This window comes from Zonotrichia leucophrys, chromosome 26 (genome assembly GCF_028769735.1).
Source record: "Zonotrichia leucophrys gambelii isolate GWCS_2022_RI chromosome 26, RI_Zleu_2.0, whole genome shotgun sequence".
In the NCBI taxonomy this organism is placed as follows: Eukaryota; Metazoa; Chordata; class Aves; order Passeriformes; family Passerellidae; genus Zonotrichia; species Zonotrichia leucophrys.
In genome coordinates this window covers 2,868,711-2,894,329 of record NC_088195.1, presented here as the reverse complement: position 1 = coordinate 2,894,329, position 25,619 = coordinate 2,868,711, and the positions used below count along the sequence as shown (strand labels likewise).

At 49.4% G+C, this 25,619-nt stretch overlaps 2 protein-coding genes across 2 annotated transcripts in view; both read left to right on the top strand.

Moving 5' to 3' along the window:
• PIK3C2B (phosphatidylinositol-4-phosphate 3-kinase catalytic subunit type 2 beta) overlaps nt 1-13,898 on the top strand; it is a 46,138-nt gene extending 32,240 nt beyond the window's left edge. The window contains exons 14-33 of the mRNA XM_064732942.1: nt 569-680; nt 1,761-1,903; nt 4,558-4,746; nt 5,970-6,063; nt 6,164-6,258; nt 6,806-6,986; nt 7,805-7,912; nt 7,992-8,084; nt 8,661-8,790; nt 8,988-9,124; nt 9,218-9,387; nt 10,403-10,559; nt 10,660-10,769; nt 11,797-11,998; nt 12,088-12,212; nt 12,298-12,415; nt 12,613-12,694; nt 12,871-12,977; nt 13,053-13,181; nt 13,265-13,898. Coding sequence (XP_064589012.1) covers nt 569-680; nt 1,761-1,903; nt 4,558-4,746; nt 5,970-6,063; nt 6,164-6,258; nt 6,806-6,986; nt 7,805-7,912; nt 7,992-8,084; nt 8,661-8,790; nt 8,988-9,124; nt 9,218-9,387; nt 10,403-10,559; nt 10,660-10,769; nt 11,797-11,998; nt 12,088-12,212; nt 12,298-12,415; nt 12,613-12,694; nt 12,871-12,977; nt 13,053-13,181; nt 13,265-13,453 — 2,671 coding nt within the window. The 3' untranslated portion in view covers nt 13,454-13,898. The remainder of the gene's footprint in view (nt 1-568; nt 681-1,760; nt 1,904-4,557; nt 4,747-5,969; nt 6,064-6,163; nt 6,259-6,805; nt 6,987-7,804; nt 7,913-7,991; nt 8,085-8,660; nt 8,791-8,987; nt 9,125-9,217; nt 9,388-10,402; nt 10,560-10,659; nt 10,770-11,796; nt 11,999-12,087; nt 12,213-12,297; nt 12,416-12,612; nt 12,695-12,870; nt 12,978-13,052; nt 13,182-13,264) is intronic.
• Nucleotides 13,899-14,430: 532 nt separating this feature from the next.
• On the top strand, nt 14,431-25,289 carry PPP1R15B (protein phosphatase 1 regulatory subunit 15B). The gene is made up of 2 exons (XM_064733189.1): nt 14,431-15,986; nt 24,562-25,289. Exons 1-2 carry the CDS (start codon nt 14,586-14,588, stop codon nt 24,772-24,774), a joined length of 1,614 nt encoding a protein of 537 aa, XP_064589259.1. The 5' UTR covers nt 14,431-14,585; the 3' UTR covers nt 24,775-25,289.
• The last annotated feature ends 330 nt before the right edge of the window (nt 25,290-25,619 follow it).

Here is a 25,619-nt window from a genome sequence, read left to right as displayed (position 1 = left end):
TGTGGGGTCCCCTGGGCATGGTAAGTGGCCGGGCTGGCATCCCTGGGGGGGCACAGGAGGGTCCCCAGCATTTTGGGATCCCCAAAAGCCCGAGGTCCCCACTGCCATGGGGTTCCCAGCTCAGGGAGAGGCTGGGCTGGCATCTCTGGGGGGCACAGGAGGGTCCCCAGCATTTTGGGATCCCCAAAAACCTCAGTGTCCCCAGCACCCTGAGGGTCCCCAGTGCCATGGGATCCCCAAAAACCTCAGTGTCCCCAGCAGCCTGGGGGTCCCCAGTGCCATGGGATCCCCAAAAACCTCAGTGTCCCCAGCACCCTGAGGGTCCCCAGTGCCATGGGATCCCCAAAAACCTCAGTGTCCCCAGCACCCTGAGGGTCCCCAGTGCTATGGGATCCCCAAAAACCTCAGTGTCCCCAGCAGCCTGGGGGTCCCCAGTGCCATGGGATCCCCAAAAACCTCAGTGTCCCCAGCAGCCTGGGGGTCCCCAGTGCCTGAGCTCAGCACCAGCAGCAGTGCCACCCCCATGCCCAGCACAGTGCCCCCCCGGTGCCACCCTTTGTCCCCACAGGGTCCTGACCTGCGGGAGGAAGCTCCTGGGCCTGTGGCCGGCCACCCAGGACAACTCCAGGGCCAGGTCCAGCGCCCCAAACTTCAACCAGCCCGACAGCGTCATCCTGCAGGTGCGTGCTGGGGCACAGAGCCCCCCAAAACCCCTCTGGGGTCCCCTTGCCAGCGTTCAGAAACAATCACACAATGATCCTGTGCAGGTGCTTTTATTGAAGAGCTCTGGGTGTCAGGGGTACCAACCCAAATCTGACTCCAGCATGGGTTCAGGATGAACATGTTTTTATATTTTATCATTATATAACTTTCATGTTAATTATTAAACTTATATTGTTCTGTTGTATACATAGATTTCATTCAAGCACAGGCTCCTCGTGGCCCCCCTCAAATTTCTAACATAGTTCCTCATGATTCTTCCTACGATTAAACAGTAATTATATTTATTCTATTATAATATAATAAATTATAATAGAATAAGTATTTATTATATTTATTATATTATCATATTAATTATAATTATATTTAATTACTAAAAATCATCACATCTAACAATTATATCATTTATCATATACTACTTACACAAGTGCAATTATTAATTATTAAACTTATGTTGTTCTATTGTATACATAGATTTCATTCAAGCACAGGCTCCTCGTGGCCCCCCTCAAATTTCTAACATAGTTCCTCATGATTCTTCCTACGATTAAACAGTAATTATATTTATTATATTATAATATAATATATTATAGTATAATGAATATTTATTATATTTATTATATTATAAAATTATCATATAATATAATAATATAATGTAATGTAATATAATGATGATGTAATAATATAATAATAATATAATATAATGCTAATATAATAATTTATAATTAAATATAATTATATTTATTATATTATAAATATTTATTATATTAATTATATTATAATAATATTTAATTACTAAAAAATCATCACATCTAGCAATTATATCATTTAATCACATACTGCTTAAGCAGGTGCAATTTCACATGATGTGACAACCACAAAGCCTAACATTCTCATAGTCTATTTAACATTTTTTAACATTTCCAGTGTCTATCTTTAACATTTTTCCCCACTAAGTCTGGCTTCTTTCTAATTCCCCGAATTTTATGAAATTTTTTAAAACCTTTTACCATCACCCTCACCCTGTGCCTCTGCCCCAGATCGATTTCCCCACCTCGGCCTTCGAGGTGAAGTTCACCAGCCCGCCCGCGGCCGAGCCCGGCCCCAGCTACGACTTCGGCAGCCTGGGGGAGGAGGATCAGCGCCAGCTGCGGGAGGCCATGCAGAAAAAATCCCTTTATTGGTAAATAAACCTGAGTGGGGGACACTGGTGACACCCCTCAGCATGCACAGGGGTGTCCTTCCCTGGGCGGGAGGCCATGCAGAAAAAATCCCTTTATTGGTAAATAAACCTGAGGGGGGACACTGGTGACACCCCTACAGGGGTGTCCTTCCCTGGGTGGGAGGCCATGCAGAAAAAATCCCTTTATTGGTAAATAAACCTGAGTGGGGACACTGGTGACACCCCTCAGCATGCACAGGGGTGTCCCTCATTGGGCAGGAGGCCATGCAGAAAAAATCCCTTTATTGGTAAATAAACATGGGGGTGACACTGGTGACACCCCTCAGCACGCACAGGGGTGTCCCTCCCTGGGTGGGAGGCCATGCAGAAAAAATCCCTTTATTGGTAAATAAACCTGAGTGGGGACACTGGTGACACCCCTCAGCACACACAGGGGTGTCCTTCCCTGGGCAGGAGGCCATGCAGAAAAAATCCCTTTATTGGTAAATAAACATGGGGGTGACACTGGTGACACCCCTCAGCATGCACAGGGGTGTCCCTCCCTGGGCAGGAGGCCATGCAGAAAAAATCCCTTTATTGGTAAATAAACATGGGTGGGGACACTGGTGACACCCCTCAGCACACACAGGGTGTCCTTCCCTGGGCGGGAGGGAGGCCATGCAGAAAAAATCCCTTTATTGGTAAATAAACATGGGGGTGACACTGGTGACACCCTCAGCACACACAGGGATGTCCTTCCTGGGCGGGAGGGAGGCCATGCAGAAAAAATCCTTTATTGGTAAATAACATGGGTGGGACACTGGTGACACCCCTAATCACACACGGGGTGTCCTTCCCTGGGTGGGAGGCCATGCAGAAAAAATCCCTTTATTGTAAATAAACATGGGGGGTGACACTGGTGACACCCTCAGCACGCACTGGGTGTCCCTCCTGGGCTGGAGGCCATGCAAAAAATCCCTTTATTGGTAAATAAACCTGAGGGGGACACTGGTGACACCCCTCAGCACGCACAGGGGTGTCCTTCCCTGGGCAGGAGGCCATGCAGAAAAAATCCCTTTATTGGTAAATAAACATGGGGGTGACACTGGTGACACCCCTCAGCACGCACAGGGGGTGTTCCTCCCTCCAGGAATGGGGATTTTGGAGCTGGGGGTTCTGCCCTCGCTGTTGTCCCCTCCTTGGGGACAGCTGATGGTGCCAGGGCCAGGATGGCACTGCTGGAGCTGCCCCAGGGGATTTTGGAGCTGGGGGTTCTGCCCTCGCTGTTGTCCCCTCCTTGGGGACAGCTGATGGTGCCAGGGCCAGGCTGGCACTGCTGGAGCTGCCCCAGGGGATCGGGTGTCAGCAGCTGCCCAAAGGACAGCAGGGCTGGCTCGGGGGTCCCTGGGCATGGGGACAGGCAGGGACAGCTCAGTGTCCCCTGGGCAGGGTGACAGCTCAGTCCCCTGGGCATGGGGACAGCCAGGGACAGCTCAGTCCCCCCTGGGCATGGGGACAGCCAGGGACAGCTCAGTCCCCCCAGGCAGGGGATGCCACCTCCCAGTCCTGCCAGCCCCATTCTCTCCATGCACTGTGGGGCACAGGGATGCCACCTCCCCTGTGTCCCACGTGTTCTGGGGTCACAGGGATGCCACCTCCTCACCCTCCCACAGGTTTTGGGGTCACAGGAATGTCACCTCCCCAACCTCCCATGTGTTTTGGGGGTCACAGGGATGCCACCTCCCCTATGTCCCACGTGTTCTGGGGTCATAGAGATGCCACCTCCTCACCTTCCCACAGGTTTTGGGGTCACAGGGATGCCACCTCCCAATCCTGCCAGCCCCATTTAATCCATGCACATTTGGGATCACAGGGATGCCACCTCCCTGAGCTCCCACATATTTTGGGGTCACAGGGATGCCACCTCCCCAATGTCCCCTATGTTCTGGAGTCACAGAGTTTCCACTTCCCTGAGCTCCCACATGTTTTGGGGTCACAGGGATGCCACTCCCCAACCTCCTATGTATTTTGGGGGTCACAGGGATGCCACCTCCCTGAGCTCCCACATATTTTGGGGGTCACAGAGATGCCACCTCCCCAATGTCCCCTATGTTCTGGAGTCACAGAGTTTCCACTTCCCTGAGCTCCCACATATTTTGGGGTCACAGGGATGCCACCTCCCCAACCTCCCACATGTTTTGGGGTCACAGGGATGCCACCTCCCCAACCTCCCATGTATTTTGGGGGTCACAGGGATGCCACCTCCCCTATGTCCCACGTGTTCTGGGGTCACAGGGATGCCACCTCCTCACCCTCCCACATGTTTTGGGGTCACAGGAATGCCACCTCCCAGTCCTGCCAGCCCCATTTAATCCATGCACATTTGGGGTCACAGGGATGCCACCTCCCCAATGTCCCCTATGTTCTGGAGTCACAGAGTTTCCACTTCCCTGAGCTCCCACATGTTTTGGGGTCACAGGGATGCCACCTCCTCACCCTCCCACATGTTTTGGGGTCACAGGGATGCCACCTCCCCAACCTCCTATGTATTTTGGGGGTCACAGGGATGCCACCTCCCCTACGTCCCACATGTTCTGGGGTCACAGAGATGCCACCTCCTCCCCTTTCCCCCCCATGCTGCCCCTCAGGCTGACGCTGTCCCCGTGTCCCCCCAGGCTGACGGACGCGGACCGGCAGCGGCTGTGGGAGAAGCGCTGCCACTGCCACGCGTCCCCCGGCGCGCTGCCCATGCTGCTGGCCAGCGCCCCCGGCTGGGACTGGGGCTGCCTGCCCGACATCTACGCCCTGCTCAGCCAGTGGAGCTCCATGAGCCACCAGGACGCCCTGGGGCTGCTGCACGCCACGTAAGGGGGACACTGTGGGGACACCCCGTGCCACGTGGCGGTGGCAGGAGGTGTCACCTGTCCCAGTGAATGGATGTTGTGATGGTTTTTTTTGGGGGTGATGTCAGGGTGCAAAAAAAAACGACACGGTACAAGGGGGTTTGCAGTAATAATCAAAATAAATGCAGCTTTATTGAGTGAGCAAATTGCGATAGAAGGGTTAAGGGAGAGAAAAAGATAGAGAGAAAAGAGAGAGAGAAAGAGGGGGATAGAGCTACCAAACGTAGAGACAAAATCCTTTGGTCCAGTCCGCTCGAGGATCCGCCTGTTACACTGCAGAGATCTCAAAATCTCTCGCTAACTCAGAGGTTTTTATTATGATAACTCTAGTGGAAATTGTGAGGGGGAAAAACAGATAGAGTAAGGAACAGATGTAACAGGTAGTTCATGCTCTCAGCAGTAAACGAGAGCCATGGTTTTTGTGGTCCAGTGGTCACAACCTGCAGGCAAACATCTCAGTTTTGTCAGCTTTGGTCCCCCACACACCTCCCCCAGTTTGGGGGTTTTAGTCCCAGTCCTTGGAAGGAGCAGAGGGGCCTTTTCACATGGGGGTTCCATGTCTCAGCCCTTGATGGAAAGGAGCTTTTTCACATGGGGGTTCCATGTCTCAGTCCTTGATGGAAAGGAGCTTTTTCTCATGGGGGTTCCATGTCTCAGTCCTTGGTGGAAAGGAGCTTTTTCACATGGGGGTTCCATGTCTCAGTCCTTGATGGAAAGGAGCTTTTTCACGTGGGGGTTCCATGTCTCAGTCCTTGATGGAAAGGAGCTTTTTCTCATGGGGGTTTCATGTCTCAGCCCTTGATGGAGAGGCTCCTTCCATCTCAGTCTGTCTGTTATGGTGGTTGTAAAACAGGTGAGGGTCTTCTGTGGGAGACCACCTGAAACTCAGGAGAAGTCCAGCCAGGCCGAGAGGTGGGACAGCTCCCAAGGCTGTTGTTGCACAAAGGGCACGGTGCCCCTTTAGCATACAGCAAACACACCTGTGAAAACAATAACTCAGCATTGCTCTCAGATCTCAGGGCCTTGTTGGTGTGTGACTTTCTCCTTCAGAGCCAGAGATTCTAGACAGGGGGGGTCTTCTCCTCAGTGGTCCCCCAATGACGATGGTGAGGCAGATGAGGGAAAATTCAGACAGACTCTCACAGGAGGGCACTGTCACCCCATGGAACGTGTCCTGGCTGCAGGTTCCCCGACCAGGAGGTGAGGAGGACGGCCGTGCAGTGGATTGACTCCATCTCGGACACGGAGCTGCTGGATTACCTGCCCCAGCTGGTGCAGGTGCGTGGTGGCACTGGGATGTGCCATGGGGTGCCCGCTGGTGCCACCACAGCCCTGTGACACTGTGACACTGTGACACTGTGACACTGTCCCTGTGCAGGCCCTGAAGTACGAGTGCTACCTGGACAGCCCCCTGGTGCGCTTCCTCATGAAGAGGGCCATCTGTGACCTGAAGATCACACACTACTTCTTCTGGTGGGTTTGGGGGGCTCTGGGGGCACCCTGAGGCTGGCCTGACCCTGAGTGTCCCCAGGCTGGGCAGGACCCTGAGCCTGGCCTGACTCCACATGTCCTCAAACCAGAGCAGTCCCTGAGGCTGGCCTGGCCCCAAGTGTCCCCAAACCAGAGGGGCACCTTGAGCCTGGCCTGACCCCACATGTCCCCAAACCAGATGGGACACTGAGGCTGGCCTGACCCTGCATGTCCCCAAACCAGAGGGGACCCTGGGCCTGGCCTGACCCTGCATGTCCCCAGTCTGGTTGGATTCCCAAGCCTGGCCTGTCCCCACGTGTCCCCAAACCAAAGGGGCACCTTGAGCCTGGCCTGTCCTCACATGTCCCCAGTCTGGTAGGGTCCCCGAGCTTGGCCTGTCCTCACATGTCCCCAAACCAGAGCAGTCACTGAGGCTGGCCTGACCCCAAATGTCCCCAGTCTGGTAGGGTTCCCAAGCTTGGCCTGACCCTGCATGTCCCCAAGCTGGGTGGGACCCCGAGCCTGTCCTGACCCCTTGTGTCCCCAGCAGGCTGCTGAAGGACGGCCTCAAGGACTCGCAGTTCAGCATCCGGTACCAGTACCTGCTGGCAGCGCTGCTGTGCTGCTGCGGGAAGGGGCTGCGCGAGGAGTTTGACCGGCAGTGCCTGTTGGTCAGCACGCTGGCCAGGCTGGCACAGCAGGTCCGGGACGCCGCCCCTTCCGCCCGCCAGGTGGGTGCTGGGTGCTGGGAGCGGTGCAGGGGTGCTGGGAGGGGTGCAGGGGTGCTGGGTGCCAGCCCCCTGTCCCACACCTTGTCACCCCTCCTATCCCATGCCCGCCTTGTCCCATCGCGTTCCTACCCTATCCCACATCCACCCTGGGTTTTGCCTGCTATATTCCGTGCATACTCCATCCCATGCTGACCCCTTCCCATGGCCACCCTTCTCTATCCCATTTCTATCCCATGGTCACCCTGTTCCTTGCCCATCCCATCCCATCCCCACCCTGTCCATGCCCGCCCTATTCCATGGTCACTCTATCCCTTGCCCACCCCATTCCATTTCCATCCCATCCTACCCTATCCCATGCCCATCCAATCCCATTCCCACCATGTCCCTATCCCATCCCATCTCATCCCATTTCCATCCCATCCCACCCTATCCCATGCCCATCTTCCTCATCCCATTCCCACCTTGTTCCTTGTCCATCCCATCCCATCCCATTCCCATGGATCCCATCCCATCCCCACCCCATTCCAATGGATCTCATCCCATTTCCATCCCGTCCCACCCTACCCCATGCCCATCTTCCTCATCCCATTCCCACCTTGTTCCTTGTCCATCCCATCCCATTCCCATGGATCCCATCCCATCCCATTCCCATTGATCCCATCCCATTCCCACCCCATTCCCATGGATCCCATCCCACCCCATTCCCATGGATCCCATCCCACCCCATTCCTATGGATCCCATCCCATCCCCATTCCATGAATCCCACCCCATTCCCATGGATCTCATTCCCACGGATCCCACTTGTTCCCGCCCGCAGGCCATCCTGCGCGAGGGCCTGGAGGACGTGGCTCAGTTCTTCAAGGCCCACGGCTCGTGCCGGCTCCCGCTCAGCCCCAGCCTGCTGGTCAAGGGCATCGTGCCCCGGGTGAGTGCCAGCCCATCCCGGGGGGCTCGGGGGGCTCCCTGCCCGCCCCCGGCTCGCCCTGACCTCCTTCCCACGGCAGGACTGCTCCTACTTCAACTCCAACGCCGTCCCGCTGAAGCTCTCCTTCCAGAACGTCGATCCGCTCGGCGAGAACATCCGCGTCATCTTCAAGGTCAGCCTGGCGCCTTTGGGAGTGCCCAAATCCTGGCACAGCCCTCCGAGGATCCCCGTGCTCTGGGCTCTGAGGGCTCTGATGGTTCTGGTGGCTCCTCCCTGGCTCTGGTGGTTCTCCCTTGGTTCTGATGGCTCTGGTGGCCCTGATGGCTCTGATGGCTCTCCCCCTGGCCCGAGTGGTTCTCCCCTGGCTCTGATGGCTCTGGTGGCTTTGGTGGCCCTGATGGTTCTCCTCTGGCTCTGATGGCTCTCCAATGGCTCTGGTGGCTTTTCCCCTGGCCCTGATGGTTTTCCCTTGGCTCTGAGGGCTCTGATGGTTCTCCCATGGCTCTGATGGCTTTGGTGGCTTTTGTGGCCCTGATGATTCTCCCCTGGTCTTGATGGTTCTCCTCTGGCCCTGATGGTTCTGGTGGCTTTGGTGGCCCTGATGGTTCTCCCCTGGCCTTGATGACTCTGGTGGCTCCTCCCCTGGCTCTGATGGTTCTCGCCTGGCTCTGATGGCTCTCCACTGGCTCTGGTGGCCCTGATGGTTCTCCCCTGGCCCTGATGGCTCTGGTGGCTCTTCCCTGGGCAGTGTGGCGATGACCTGCGGCAGGACATGCTGACGCTGCAGATGATCCGCATCATGAACAAGATCTGGGTGCAGGAGGGGCTGGACATGCGCATGGTCATCTTCCGCTGCTTCTCCACCGGCCGTGGGCGAGGTGAGACAGAGTTTGGGAGTCCCCAGGGGTCCCTGGTGGGGCTGGGGGTGGCCCAGGACATCCTGGGGTCTGATCCCACCAGCCCATCCCTGTCACGCAGTGGTGACGGGTGAGGAGCAGTTGGGTTGGTGACAGAGGGGGTCAGGGTCATGGTTCCTGGGGCTGGAAGGGTCTCACTCCACTGTCCCACCTGCCAGGCATGGTGGAGATGATCCCCAACGCCGAGACCCTGCGGAAGATCCAGGTGGAGCACGGCGTGACCGGCTCCTTCAAGGACCGGCCGCTGGCGGACTGGCTGCAGAAACACAACCCCGAGGAGGATGAGTACGAGAAGGTGAGGAAGAATCCCCATGCCTCGTGTCCCCCATTCTAGTGACCAGCCCCTTGATTCCATCCTTTCTCCATGACCTTCCCTCCTTCCTCACAGGCCGTGGAAAACTTCATCTACTCCTGCGCCGGCTGCTGCGTGGCCACCTACGTGCTGGGCATCTGCGACAGGCACAACGACAACATCATGCTCAAGACCACGGGCCACATGTTCCACATCGATTTCGGACGGTTCCTGGGCCACGCCCAGATGTTCGGCAACATCAAGAGGTGAGAGAGGCCCCTGGGACCTCCTGCCCTCATCCCTGCAGAGGGGGAAGCTCCTTGTCCTTGTCCTGGTGGTGGGTGACCTCTCCTTCATGTCCTTGTGGTGGGTGACCTCTCCTTCATATCCTTGTGGTGGGTGACCTCTCCTTCATATCCTTGTGGTGGGTGACCTCTCCTTCTTCATATCCTGGTGGTGGGTGACCTCTCTTTCTTCATGTCCTGGTGGTGGGTGACCTCTCCTTCATGTCCTGGTGGTGGGTGACCTCCCCTTCATGTCCTGGTGGTGGGTGACCTCTCCTTCCTCATGTCCTGGTGGTGGGTGAGCTCTCTTTCTTCATGTCCTGGTGGTGGGTGACCTCTCCTTTATGTCCTGGTGGTGGGTGACCTCTCCTTCCTCATGTCCTGGTGGTGGGTGACCTCTCCTTCATATCCTTGTGGTGGGTGACCTCTCCTTCCTCATGTCCTTGTGGTGGGTGACGTCTCCTTCATGTCCTGGTGGTGGGTGACCTCTCCTTCTTCATGTCCTTGTGGTGGGTGACGTCTCCTTCATGTCCTGGTGGTGGGTGACCTCTCCTTGTCATCCCAGTGGTGGCCACAGTGACCTCTCCTTTTCCTTGTCCTGGTGGGAGGTGACCTCCTTGTGTCCTTGTCCTGGTGGTGGGTGACCTCTCCCTCTCCTCATCCTTGTGATCAGTGACGTCTCCCTCTCCTCATCCTGGTGACCAGTGACTTTTCCCTCTCCTTGTCCTGGTGGGAGATGACCTCCCCCTCTCCTCATCCTGGTGATCAGTGACCTTTCCCTCTCCTTGTCATGGTGATCAGTGACCTCTCCCTCTCCTCATCCTGGTGATCAGTGACCTCTCCCTGTCCTTGTCATGGTGATCAGTGACCTCCCCCTCTCCTCATCCTGGTGATCAGTGACCTCCTCCTCTCCATGTCCTGGCAGTGGGTGACCTCTCTCTCTCCTCATCCTGCCCCCCACCCCTGCTCACTTTGTCCCTCCTGTCCCCCGTCACAGGGACCGCGCGCCGTTTGTCTTCACCTCGGACATGGCGTATGTCATCAACGGCGGGGACAAACCCTCCAGCCGCTTCCACGACTTCGTGGACCTGTGCTGCCAGGCCTACAACCTGATCCGCAAGCACACCCACCTCTTCCTCAACCTGCTGGGGCTGGTGAGAGCCGGGGAGGTGCCACTAAATTCCCCTCAGCGTGGCACGGGGGTGTCCCTTTGTCCCCTTTGTCCCCTGTGCTCACCCCTGCCCTCCCTGCCAGATGCTGTCCTGCGGCATCCCCGAGCTCTCCGACCTGGAGGACCTCAAGTACGTCTACGACGCGCTGAGGCCGCAGGACTCTGATGCTGATGCCACCACCTACTTCACCAGGTAGGGGACACCAGGGTGGGTGACACAGCAGCTGGAGGCTCCCTCGGATGGTGGTGTCACAGATGTGTTTTATGAAAAATCCTTTCCTTAGGATTTTTTCTCCTGAGAAGCTGAGAGGCCTCAGGAACAAAATGTAAACATTGGTTATCTGCTGCTGTGGAATGCAACAGGTGCATCTGTGATTGGTCTCATGTGGTTGTTTCTAATTAATGGCCAATCACAGCCCAGCTGGCTTGGACTCTCTGAGAGTCAGGAGATTTTGTTATTCATTCCATTTTTTCCCTTTGCTTGCAAGCCTTCTGATGAAATGCTTTCTTCTATTCTTTTAGTATATATTTAATATTACATTAATATATATAATATAATATAATATATAAATATATCATATTTATATATAATTATAACTATATATAATTAAAATTATATATAATTATATAAATATGTTATATATATATAATATATAATATATATTTTACTTTATATATTATTATAGTGTATACATAATATCTATTATTATATACTATTATTAATATATATTTATATAACGTATATTATGTAAATATATAATAGAAATATATTACATTTTTAATATAATATATATCATAAAATAATAAATCAGCCTTCTGAAACATGGAGTCAGATCTTCGTCTCTCCCCTCTTCTGGGACTCCTGTGAACACCTTCTGTTGAAATCCTTTCTTCTATTCTTTTAGTATAGATTTTATATTATATAAATATATTATATATAATATAATATATATTAATATATTATATTTATATATTATATGTAATATATATAATATCTATTATTATATATTATTATATATATTTAAATATATATAATATGTGTTATATAAATATATAATATAGATATAATATAGATATTATATTTTTAATACTATATATATAATAAAATAATAAATCAGCCTTCTGAAACATGGAGTCAGACCCTCGTCTCTCCCCTCTTCCTGGGACTCCTGTGAGCGCCACCCCACGGTGGCACTGAGCGGGCGGTGGCCTCGTTGCAGGTTGATCGAGTCCAGCCTGGGCAGCGTGGCCACCAAGCTCAACTTCTTCATCCACAACCTGGCGCAGATGAAGTTCACGGGCTCGGAGGCGCGGCCCACGCTGTCCTTCGCGCCGCGCACGCACACCCTCAAAACGTCCGGCCGCATCCGCGACGTCTTCCTGTGCCGCCACGAGAGGGTCTTCAACCCCAGCAAGGGCTACGTGAGTGGGGACAGCTGGGGACAAGCCCAGGCTGGGCTCGGGGGCGCCCCAGCTCCTCCATCCCACGTCACGGTTCCTCCTCTCTGCAGACCTACGTGGTGAAGGTGCAGAGGGACGGCCCCGGCGATGTCACCTTCGTGCAGCGCACCTTCGAGGAGTTCCAGGAGCTGCACAACAAGCTGCGCCTCCTCTTCCCCTCCTCGCTGCTGCCCAGGTAGCCCTGAAGGCCCTCAGGACATCCAGGGACTCCCCCAAACCCTCGGGGACCCCGCTGAGTGTCCGTTTGTCTGTCCCCGCAGCTTCCCCAGCAGGTTCGTCATCGGGCGCTCGCGGGGCGAGGCGGTGGCCGAGCGGCGCAAGGAGGAGCTCAACGGCTACATCTGGCACCTGATCCACGCCGCCCCCGAGGTGGCAGAGGTGGGGACACGGGGTTGGGGCTGCAGGGAGGTGGGGACAGCGCCAGGGCCACCAGCGAGGTGGGGAAACGCTTGGGGACAGCACAGCTGGTGGAGCATTGACGTGTGCGCCACGTAGAGCGTTGGCGCGCGCCCTGTTTTGAATGGCGGGGTTGTTGTCACTGCTGTCACCGCTAATGTCACCTCCTGACCCTGCAGTGTGACCTCATCTACACCTTCTTCCACCCCCTGCCCCGGGATGAGAAGGCGGCTGGAACCAACCCGACCCCAAAGCCGGCAGGTGGGGAAGGGGCGATTTTTGGGGGCTGATTTTGGGGGGTGATTTTTGAGGGCTGATTTTGTGGGGTGATTTTTGAGGGCTGATTTTGTGGGGTGATTTTTGAGGGGTGATTTTGGGGGAATGGTGGCAGGGGGTGACATCAGGAGTGTCCCATCCCTCCTGTCCCCCCTCTCCAGACGCCACGTGGGCTCGATCCCTGGGCAAGGTCGGCGGCGAGGTGAAACTCTCCATCTCCTACAAGAACAACAAGCTCTTCATCATGGTGATGCACATCCGAGGGCTGGTAGGACCCACGGGAGCGGGCTTGGGGGGCTGTCCCCTCCCTGTGCTCACAGCCTGTCCCCAACCTGCCCCACAGCCACCCCTGCAGGACGGCAACGACCCCGACCCCTACGTCAAGACCTACCTGCTGCCCGACCCCCAAAAAACCACCAAGAGGAAAACCAAAGTGGCGCGAAAAACCTGCAACCCCACCTACAACGAGATGGTAGGAAGGGACACAGGGACGGATTTGGGGCGTCCCCACGGGTGGCCGTGGCTGAGAGGGTTTGTCCCCGTTGTGTCCCACAGCTGGTGTACGACGGGATCCCCCGGGGGGACCTGGAGCAGCGGGAGCTGCGGCTGAGCGTGCTGAGCGAGGAAGGATTTTGGGAGAACATCCTGCTGGGGGAGGTGGGCATTCGCCTCCGCGACCTGGACCTGGCCCAGGAGAAGATGGGCTGGTTCGCCCTGGGCTCCCGCGGCCATGGCACCCTCTGAGTCCCCAAAAGTGGCTTCTTTTTTAAAGTTTACCTTGTGTCAAGGGAGCAAACGCGGGGAGGGTGGGGGCGGTTCGTGGGTTATTTCTTCCTTTGGGATATGCGTATTTTAATTTTTTTTTAATAACGAGTAGCGTGAGCACCGGGGCGGAGGGGATGGGGAGGGTTGGGGGGGTGTGTGGACCCCTCCCCACCTCAGGAACTGGGCAATTCCCACCGCGGGGAATTCGCTCCCAAAGGAGAGCGGCGTGGCGAGTTGCCTGTCCCGTTGCTGTCCCCGTGCACTGGGGACATCTGTGTCCTTCCCGCCTGCCACCCGGCCCCGGGTGCGGGCTTGGTGCCTGTGGTGCTTTGTTTACAGCGACAGCTCCGTAAACGGACGAAATGTTTCTCAGGATCGAGAATAATTAACTTTAACCTTTATATTAAAAGTTTTAAATATTGGATCTGGTGGCTGTTGGGGTGTGCGGGGTGGTCTGGCTTCTCGAGGGTGGGGGAGTCGGGAATGGAACATGGGAATGGGATCAAAAAAGGGGGTGAAAGGAGGGGTGGCACATCTGCCCCTCTGCTGCACATCTGGGCACACATCTGCCCACTGTACCCTCCAGAATGCCAAGCCCTAGGGGTCTGGGGTCTGCCTCCCTCAACCCCCATCATCCTCCAGCTGCTTTCCCAGTGCGGCCCTCACCCAGCGTTGTCCCTGGGGCTCACAAAGTGTCCCCAAGGTGTCCCCAAAGTGTCCCCTGACCAACCGCGGGTGGGCTCGGGGTCCCCCCGCTCCCCCCATACCCCGCCGCTCCGCTAGGGGGCGCTGCCGTGCGCCGCGAACCGGCTGATGCAATCCCCGCGGGGCGTGGCCACACTGGGGAGTGGGCGCGGCATCGCCGACACCGCCCAATGGGAGGTGGTGACGCAAAGTGGGCGGGGCAGATAAGGTGACGCCCCGCCCCTCCCTTTGGGGGCGGGAAGCGCCGAGGCGGCGGCGCCGCCATTTTGTGCTGAAGCTGCCTCAGGATGGAGTCGAAACCCGAACCGGAGCTGCCCGCCGCCCGCCGAGCCTGCCGACTCACCGCCCCGCCACGGAGCGCCGCTCCACGCACCCCTCCGCACCGCTGGCAGCGCTGAACGGCCTCATGGAGCACAGCGGACGCGAACGCGCCGGCCCCGGCTTGGGATGGGCCCGACTGGGCCTGGCCGGGGCCTGGCCGAAGCTGGCGGCGCCCAGCGCGGCGCCCGCCGGCGGCTCGTCCCAGGCGAGCCCGCCCTTCTCGTGGCTGCGCGTGGTGTCGCAGCTGCTGTCGCCGCTACCCGCCCTCCTGCAGCGGCTGCTGCCCGGCGCCGCGCTCAGCTCCGCGCTGTGCCCCGCCAAGGCACCGCCGCCGCTGGTGCTGCTGCCCAAGGCGGACACCGGACTGGACTGGACCGAGGAGAAACTCCCGGAGAAGCGGCCGGAGCCGCCGGCGGGGCTGTGGGGAGCAGGGCTGGGGAGGAACAGCCTGGGAGCCCTTCCCATGGATTGGTACGTGCTGGGCTTGGAGCAGGGCAAGAGCCACCTGCCGCAGCCGCTGCGAGCCGAGGGCTTGCCCGAGGTTGAATTCCTGCGCAGCAAGCGCCTGGCGTTCCTCCAGCGCTGGCATCTGCCCGTGCCCGACCCCGACCACGGCTACCACAGCCTGGAGGAGGAGCAGCAGCAGCAGAACAGGGGTGTCTGCCTGGAAATCGGGGAGCAGCGCGGTAATAACGGGGATTTAGAGCAGCCTGAGGATGCGGGGATTCAGCCCGGAGGGGTCCCCGAGGAGCAGGAGGGGCTCCGGGGTGCGGCTGAGGAGGGGGAAGCCTTGGCTGAAGAGGAACGTGAGGACTCGGAAACAGAGCAAGACTTCCCAATATCCACCAGACCTGTCTGTGCGAATAAATTAATCGATTATATCATCGGGGGAGTATCCAGCGGCGAGGAGAGTGAGGGTGAGGAAGACTGGGATGATGGTGATGATGATGATGATGATGAAGATGATGATGACGGGTTTGACAGCGAAGAGCTGCCCTCCGACTCAGACGCCGGCAGCCAGGACGGGGAGAGGCTTCATCTGTGGAACTCCTTTTACAGCTTGGATCCCTACAACCCTCAGAACTTCACGGCCACCATCCAAACGTCTTCCAGCGAGCCGGGAAAGGGAATGTCGGACATGGAGGAGGAGGAGGAGGAGGAGGAAGGCTCATGGGCAGAGTCCTCTGAGGGCTCGCCTAGTTCCGATGAGGACGAGTGGGACTGCGAGAGCGTGGATGAGGCGGAGAGCTTGAAACTTTGGAACTCGTTCTGTAGCTCGGACGATCCCTATAACCCTTTAAACTTCACGGCGGCTTTTCAGCCCGCGGAGAAAAAAGGGACGCCGGCTTTGCCAGGGGCGGAGAGGGCGAGCTGTGCCCCCTCGGAGCATTCCGGCGTGTGCAGGGCACGGCTGCAAAAACACAACGGCGGCAGCGCCGAGCTGGGCCAGAGCAGCGAGAAAACTGCCAGCTCCAAGCGGAAAAAGGTACGGATTTTATTCATATTTTTTATTTTTATGTTTTGGGATTATTGAGAAAGCGCTGCGCCAAGTGGGGGTGAGGTCAGCGTTCCATATGTGCTGATAATTTCCTTGGAATGCTGAACCTCATCTTTGGCGCGTGATGGGAAATTCTGATTCTCCTGCCGAAACTCGCTGACAGCAATATTTTATTTTTTTTTATCTCTAGATTCAAAAGTTCTCTTTCCGTTTTGAGTTGTAATTTCCTTTCTGTTTCTTTTGTGGTTTCGACGTCAGAGAAACTCCAGGCCTGGGGTGGAAATTTTTCCCTGAAAACTCCAGAGTTGTGAGGAATTTCCCTGAAAATCACCAGTTTCTGTTAAAAGGAAGTTGTTTAGGACCTGAAACCGAAAATTTTTTTAGGATTTTTTTATAACCTAGGTGTTATATTTGTTATAACCCAGCTTGTTCAGTGTTCTGGATTAAATTTGGGTTCCCATATAAATTATCCCATTTCCGTTTAAGATACTATTAAATATTAAAATATTCAATTATACTAATACTACTACTACTACTACTACTAATAATAATAATATATATAATATATACTAAATATCTAATATATTATAAATATAACAATATCTTAATATTATATAATATATTATAAATATAGAATAGATTATAAATATAATAATATATTAACATTATATATTAATGTTATATAAATATAATATTTATGTTATAATTACGGGTTTGCTATTTATGGGATAGTTATTTATAGGAAGGATGTAATCAAAAACGACTTTTGAACCTAAACAGTAATAATAATAACAATAATAATAGTATTATAATATACAATAATATATTATTAATATACACAATATAATAAAATAGTAATTTAATATATTAATATATAATATATTATTAATATAATAAAATGTTAATGTTATATATTAATATGATGCAAATATTTCTATTATAATTATGGGCATAATATTTATGTTATAATTACGGGTTTGCTATTTATGGGATAGTTATTTATAGGAAGGATGTAATCAAAAACGACTTTTGAGCCTAAACAGAGTAATTTTAATAATAATAATAATAATAATAATAATAATAATAATAATAATAATAATAATAATATGTATTATAATATATAATAATATATTATAAATATACACAATATAATAAAATAGTAATATAATATATTAATATATATTGTATATTATAAATATAATGAAATGTTAATATTCTGTATTAATATGATGCAAATATTTATATTATAATTATGGGCTTGCTGTTTATGGGATAGTTATTTATAGGAAGGATGTAATCAAAAACGACTTTTGAGCCTAAACAGAGTAATTTGGATAATAATAATAAGAAGAAGAAGAAGAAGAAGAAGAAGTATTATAATATATATTAATTAATTTGGAGCGGCAGGGCTGCGATTGCAGCAGGAATTTTTACCTCAGGTGCTGTGATGAAAGAAGGGCTGAGGTGGCTGCAATATCCCGAGTGATGTCAGAGCCGCGGGAATTGCGGCTCCCACTGATGTAAAAATATAATAATATATTAATATTATATATTAATGTTATATAAATATAATATTTATGTTATAATTACGGGTTTGCTATTTATGGGATAGTTATTTATAGGAAGGATGTAATCAAAAACGACTTTTGAGCCTAAACAGAGTAATTTGGATAATAATAATAATAATAATAATAATATGTATTATAATATACAATAATATATTATAAATATACACAATATAATAAAATAGTAATTTAATATATTAATATATATACTATATTATGAATATAATGAAATATTAATATTCTATATTAATATGATGTAAGTATTTATATTCTAATTATGGGCTTGCTATTTATGGAATGGTTATTTATAGGAAGGATGTAATCAAAAACGACTTTTGAGCCTAAACAGAATAATTTTAATAATAATAATAATAATAATAATAATAATAATAATAATAAGTGTATTATAATATATAATAATATATTATAAATATACACCATAAATATAATAAAATATTAATATAATATATTATGAATATAATGAAATATTAATATTCTATATTAATATGATGTAAATATTTATATTATAATTATGGGCTTGCTATTTATGGGATAGTTATTTATAGGAAGGATGTAATCAAAAACGACTTTTGAGCCTAAACAGAATAATTTTAATAATAATAATAATAATAATAATAATAACAATAATAATAATTATAAGTGTATTATAATATATAATAATATATTATAAATATACACCATAAATATAATAAAATATTAATATAATATATTAATATATTATTGCTATAGTAAAATATTAATACTATATATTAATATGATGTAAATATTTATATTCTAATTATGGGCTTGCTATTTATGGAATAGTCCCGAATGATGTCAGAGCCGCGGGAATTGCGGCTCCGACTGATGTAAAAAAGCTGCAAGGTGGGCACGGGCTGATGAAACAGCTCCTAAAACTCTCCTGCAGGAACCACTCACATTCCTGAGGGGTTTTGGGGAAAAAATTCCCAAAAATTCCAGCGGGTTTTGTTCCCAAAGCCACCAGAGCTGGGGGTGTTGGTGCCGCTTTGGGCTCAGCTGGGTGAGGGCTCCTGGTGCTTTTTGGGGAGCTGGGAATTCCTGAAATCCTCCCCTGCTGGTTTTTGGGGTCACCTCTGCATCCTGTCCATGCACAAAACACCCCTGGGACAGTGGGAAATGTCCCTCGTGGAATGGGGTGACCTCAAACCTTTCTGGAATTCCAGATTTTCCTGTTTGGAATCTCCCTGCAGCACCAAAACCCTCCTCGTTGTGCTGATAAATCCAAGAATGGAGCAAATTTTTTTTGTGCATTTCCATGGTTTTTTCCTGTTTCCAGGAATATTTATGCCTTGGGACAATGGGAGATGTCCCTCATGGAATGGGATCACTCCAAACCTTTCTGGAATTCCAGATTTTCCTGTTGGAATCTCCTTGCAGCACCAAAACCCTCCTCGTTGTGCTGATAAATCCAAGGAATGGAGCAAATTTTTTTTTTACATTTTTTCCTGTTTCTAGAAATATTTATGCCTTGGGACAGTGGGAAATGTCCCTCATGAAATGGGATCACTCCAAACCTTTCTGGAATTCCAGATTTTCCTGTTTGGAATCTCCTTGCAACACCAACACCCTCCTCGTTGTGCTGATAAATCCTAGGAAAGGAGCAAATTTTTTTTGTGCATTTCCATGGTTTTTTCCTGTTTCTAGGAATATTTGTCCCTTGGGACAGTGGGAAATGTCCCTCGTGGAATGGGATCACCCCAAACCTTTCTGGAATTCCAGATTTTCCTGTTGGAATCTCCTTGCAGCACCAAAACCATCCTTGTTGTGCTGATAAATCCAAGAATGGAGCAAATTTTTTTTTTACATTTTTTCCTGTTTCTAGGAATATTTGTCCCTTGGGACAGTGGGAAATGTCCCTCATGCAATGGGGTGACCCCAAACCTTTCTGGAATTCCAGATTTTCCTGTTGGAGCACCAACACCCTCCTCGTTGTGCTGATAAATCCTAGGAATGGAGCAAATTTTTTTTTACATTTTTTCCTGTTTCTAGGAATATTTGTGCCTTGGGACACTTTTTGTGTGTATATTTTTAATAGGATTCCAAGAAGGATTGTGACACTTTTTGTGTGTATATTTTAAATTTCATGACACAAACTCCACCCCTAGAATTCCAGGAGGGATTTTGAGTTTTGTGTGTATATTTTTAATAGGATTCCAAGAGGGATTGTGACACTTTTTGTGTGTATATTTTTAATTTCATGACACAAACTCCACCCCTAGAATTCCAGGAAGGATTGTGAGTTTTTGTGTGTATATTTTTAATAGGATTCCAAGAGGAATTGTGACACTTTTTGTGTGTATATTTTTAATTTCTTTACATAAACTCCACCCCTAGAATTCCAGGAGGGATTTTGACACTTTTTGCATGTATATCTTAAATTTCTTTACACAAAGTCCACCCCTAGAATTCCAGGAAGGATTGTGAGTTTTGTGTGTATATTTTTAATAGGATTCTAGGAGGGATTGTGACACTTTTTGTGTGTATATTTTTAAATTTCATTACACAAACTCCACCCCTAAAATTCCAGGAAGGATTGTGACACTTTTTATGTATATTTTTAATAGGATTCCAAGAGGGATTATGACACTTTTTATGTGTATATTTTTAATTTCATGACACAAACTCCACCCCTAGAATTCCACGAGGGATTTTGAGTTTTGTGTGTATATTTTTAATAGGATTCCAAGAGGGATTGTGACAGTTTTTATGTGTATATTTTGAATTAATTTCATTATGTTAACTCCAATTCCAAGAGGAATTGTGACACTTTTTGTGTGTATATTTTTAATAGAATTCCAAGAGGGATTATGACACTTTTTGTGTGTATATTTTAAATTTCATGACACAAACTCCACCCCTAGAATTCCAGGAAGGATTGTGAATTTTGGTGTGTATATTTTTAATAGGATTCCAAGAGGGATTATGACACTTTTTGTGTGTATATTTTGAATTTCTTTACACAAACTCCACCCCTAGAATTCCACGAGGGATTTTGAGTTTTTGTGTGTATATTTTAAATTTCATGACACAAACTCCGCCCCTGGAATTCCAGGAAGGATTGTGAGTTTTGTGGGTGTATTTTTACTCCAGGACTGGTTGTTCCGGTCACGTTGGGCTGAGTGTTGTCCTCTGTTCTTCCTTATTTATGGTGACTCACTGGGCTCTTGACTCAACAAAACCCTCCTGGGTTTTTCCTTTTTTGGCTTAGGAAATCCTCAGCAATCCCCAAAATCCCATCAGGGACCCCAAAAATCCCAGCAGGGATCCCAAAATCCCATCAGGGATCCCAAAATCCCAGCAGGGATCCCAAAAATCCCAGCAGGGACCCCAAAATTCCATCAGGGACCCAAAATCCAATCAGGGACCCCAAAATCCCATCAAGGATCCCAAAACCCCATCAGGGATCCCAAAATTCCATCAAGGATCCCAAAATTCCATCAGGGACCCCAAAAATCCCATCAAGGACCCCAAAATTCCAGCAGGGATCCCAAAAATCCCAGCAGGGACCCCAAAATCCATCAGGGACCCCAAAATTCCATCAGGGACCCCAAAATTCCATCAGGGAACCCAAAAATCCATCAGGGACCCCCAAAATCCCAGTAGGGACCCCAAAATCCCATCAGGGACCCAAAAATCCCCTCAGGGACCCCAAAATCCCATCAGGGACCCCAAAAATTCCATCAGGGACCCCAAAATTCCATCAGGGACCCCCAAAATTCATCAGGGACCCCAAAATCCCATCAGGGACCCCAAAATCCCATCAAGGATCCCAAAATCCCAGCAGGGATCCCAAAATTTCATCAGGGACCCCAAAAATCCCATCAGGGACCCCAGAATTTCATCAGGGACCCCAAAAATCCCAGTGGTGACCCCAAAATTTCATCAGGGATCCCAAAATTTTATCAGGGACCCCAAAATCCCATCAGGGACCCAAAATTTCATCAGGGACCCCAAAAATCCCATCAGGGACCCAAAAATCCCATCAAGGACCCCAAAATTCCAGCAGGGATCCCAAAAATCCCAGCAGGGACCCCAAAAATCCCATCAGGGATCCCAAAAATCCCCTCAGGGACCCCAAAATTCCATCAGGGACCCCAAAATTCATCAGGGACCCCAAAATTCCATCAGGGACCCCAAAATCAGGGACCCCAAAATCAGGGACCCCAAAATCCATCAGGGACCCCAAAATTCCATCAGGGACCCCAAAATTCCATCAGGGACCCCAAAATTTCATCAGGGACCCCAAAATCCCATCAGGGATCTCAAAAATCCCATCAGGGACCCCAAAATCCCATCAGGGACCCCAAAAATCCTATCAAGGATCCCAAAATCCCATCAGGGACCCCAAAATCACCCCAAAATCCCATCAGGGACCCCAAAATTCCTTCTGGGACCCCAAAATCCCATCAGGGACCCCAAAATCCCATCAAGGATCCCAAAATCCCATCAGGGACCCCAAAAATCCCAGCAGGGACCCCACAGTCCCATCAGGGACCCCACAGTCCCACACATACTTTAATAATATTCTGTTTATTTTTATTATATTTTAAAACCATATTTGAAATCCATTTTAATCCATATTTTATTTATTTTTAACTAATTTTTGCCATTTTTTATCCACTTTTTTCCCAGCCTGACCTTGGACACTCCCAGGGATGGAGCAGCCACAGCTCCTGTGGCAGTTCCACCATTCCATCCCAGTCAGGAATCCTTTCCCAATATCCCTCCGAAAAAATTCCCAATCTTTTCACCACTCAACAAACTGAACCTAAAACACAAAACCACCACTTCAAACTTGAATTTGCTGAGAATTCCTGCCTAAAACTCTAATTTTTTTATGCATTCTTCAGCCTGACTTTACACACTTCCAGGTTTGGAGCAGCCACAGCTCCGCCATTGCAATCCCAGTCAGGAATCCCTTCCCAATACTGCTGAAAAAATTCCCAATCTTTTCACCACTCAACAGCTTTGACTCAAACCATTCCAAACTTGGATTTGCTGAGAATTCCTGCCTGAAACTCTAATTTTTTGCCATTTTTTATGCACTCTTCAGCCTGACTTTACACACTCCCAGGTTTGGAGCAGCCACAGCTCCGCCATTGCATCCCAGTCAGGAATCCCTTTCCAATATCCCTCAGAAAAAACTCCCAATCTTTTCACCACTCAACAAACTGAACCTAAAACACAAACCCACCACTTTAAACTTGGATTTCCTGAGAATTCCTGCCTGAAACTCTAAGGTTTTGCCATTTTTTATCCATTGTTCAGCCTGACTTTACACACTCCCAGGGATGGAGCAGCCACAGCTCCGCCATTCCATCCCAGTCAGGAATCCTTTCCCAATATCCCTCCGAAAAAATTCCCAATCTTTTCACCACTCAACACCTTTGACTCAAACCATTCCAAACTTGGATTTGCTGAGAATTCCTGCCTAAAACTCTTAATTTTTTGCCATTTTTAATGCATTCTTCAGCCTGACCTTGGACACTTCCAGGATGGAGCAGCCACAGCTCCTGTGGGAGTTCCGCCATTGCAATCCCAGTCAGGAATCCCTTCCCAATCTTTTCACCACTCAACAACTTCAACTTAAACCCCAAAACCACCACTTTAAACTTCCATTTGCTGAGAATTCCTGAGTGAATCCATTCTTTTTGCCAAGTGACATTCCATTAAAAACTGGTGTATGATGGAGTATTACATAAGCAGTGAGGAAAATCGCAAATGGCCTCATAGTCTATTTATTTCTATAATATTTTAAAGCCATATTTTTATTCCATATTTTACTTATGTTTATCTATTTTTTTTCTAGTTTTTATCCATTGTTCAGCCTGACCTTGTACACTCCCAGGATGGAGCAGCTCCTGTGGCACTTCCACCATTGCAATCCCACTCCCGATTCCTTTCCCAATCTTTTCACCACTCAACAAACTGAACCTAAAACACAAACCCACCCCTTTAAACTTCCATTTGCTGAGAATTCCTGCCTGAAACTCTTAATTTTTTGCCATTTTTTATGCATTCTTCAGCCTGACTTTGGACACTCCCAGGATGGAGCAGCCACAGCTCCTCTGGCACTTCCACCATTCCATCCCAGTCAGGAATCCTTTCCCAATACTGAGAAAAAATTCCCAATCTTTTCACCACTCAACAGCTTTGACTCAAACCATTCCAAACTTGGATTTGCTGAGAATTCCTGCCTGAAACTCTAATTTTTTGCCATTTTTTATCCATTGTTCAGCCTGACTTTACACACTTCCAGGTTTGGAGCAGCCACAGCTCCTGTGCGAGTTCCGCCATTCCAATCCCAGTCCCGATTCCTTTCCCAACATCTTAGAAAAAATTCCCAATCTTTTCACCACTCAACACCTTTGACTCAAACCATTCCAAACCTGAATTTACTGAGAATTACCTTGTGTTTGCAGGTGACATTCCAGGAGGAGGTGACAGAGTACTACATCAGCAGCGAGGAGGACCTGAAGGGGCCTCATAGTCTATTTATCTCTATAATACTTTAAATCCATATTTTAAAGCCATATTTTATTTATTTTTATCTATTTTTTTCTGGTTTTTATCCACTCTTCAGCCTGACTTTACACACTTCCAGGTTTGGAGCAGCCACAGCTCCTGTGCGAGTTCCGCCATTCCAATCCCAGTCCCGATTCCTTTCCCAACCCTTTCACCACTCAACACCTTTGACTTAAACCGCTTTAAAGTTGGATTTGCTGAGAATTCCTGCCTAAAACTCTAATTTTTTGCCATTTTTTATCCATTTTTCAGCCTGACCTTGGACACTCCCAGGATGGAGCAGCTCCTGTGAGAGATCCGCCATTCCAATCCCAGTCAGGAATCCCTTCCCAACACCCCTCCGAAAAAACTCCCAACCCTTTCACCACTCAACACCTTTGACTCAAACCATTCCAAACCAGAATTTACTGAGAATTGCCTTGTTTTTTCAGGTGACATTCCAGGAGGAGGTGACAGAATATTACATCAGCAGCGAGGAGGATCGCCGGGGGCCCTGGGAGGAGCTGGCGCGGGACGGCTGCCGCTTCCAGAGGCGCATCCAGGAGACCGAGCAGGCCATTGCCTTCTGCCTGAGCCCCCAGCACCGGCTCCGCGTGCTGCAGAGGCTCCAGCAGCCCCAATCCCACAGGACTGACCCCTTCTAGAACCTTCCACCCCCTCCAATTCACCTCACCCATCCGTTCGTCAAATCTCAACCACACCTGGCAGCTGCATGTGTTGAAATGGGGGAGAAAAATCAGATTTTTTTTTTATTTTTACCCCCCTGATTTAATATTGAGAAATTGTTTTGATAACCTTGGAGCTCCCTTGAGATTGGGAGCCCCAATCCCACAGGACTGACCCCTTCTAGAACCTTCCACCCCCTCCAATTCACCTCACCCATCCATTCGTCAAATCTCAACCACACCTGGCAGCTGCATGTGTTGAAATGGGGGAGAAAAATCAGATTTTTTTTTAATTTTTTTTTTTTCCCCATGGTTTGATATTGAGAAATTTTGATAACCTTGGAGCTCCCTTGAGATTGGGAGCCCCAATCCCACAGGACTGACCCCTTCTAGAACCTTCCACCCCCTCCAATTCACCTCAGCCATCCATTCGTCAAATCTCAACCACACCTGGCAGCTGCATGTGTTGAAATGGGGGAGAAAAATGAGATTTTTTTCTTTTTAACCTGTTTTGATATTGGAATTTGCTTTGAACCCGGAGTTCCCTTGAGATGGGGTGCTCTAATGCATTCCTGTTAATTAAATTAGCACTTGACATACACAACCAACTGCTTGGGTTCAATCATTCCAAAATTGCTTTCCTTGGGTTTGTTCCTTTGGATTTTTGCACTTTGGAAAACAAAAACAAAAAAAAAACCACAAGCTGCATGTGTTGAAATGGGGGAGAAAAATGAGAATTTTTTTTAATTTTTTTTTTCCCCCATGGTTTGATATTGAGAAATTTTGATAACCTTGGAGCTCCCTTGAGATTGGGAGCCCCAATC

What these genes read in the sequence shown, in the direction of transcription:
- PPP1R15B (XM_064733189.1), top strand. Translation starts at nt 14,586, where the DNA reads ATGGAGCACAGCGGACGCGAACGCGCCGGCCCCGGCTTGGGATGGGCC. An exon ending in CCAGCTCCAAGCGGAAAAAG is followed by an intron (nt 15,987 to 24,561) that starts GTACGGATTTTA and finishes TTGTTTTTTCAG; the next exon opens with GTGACATTCCAGGAGGAGGT.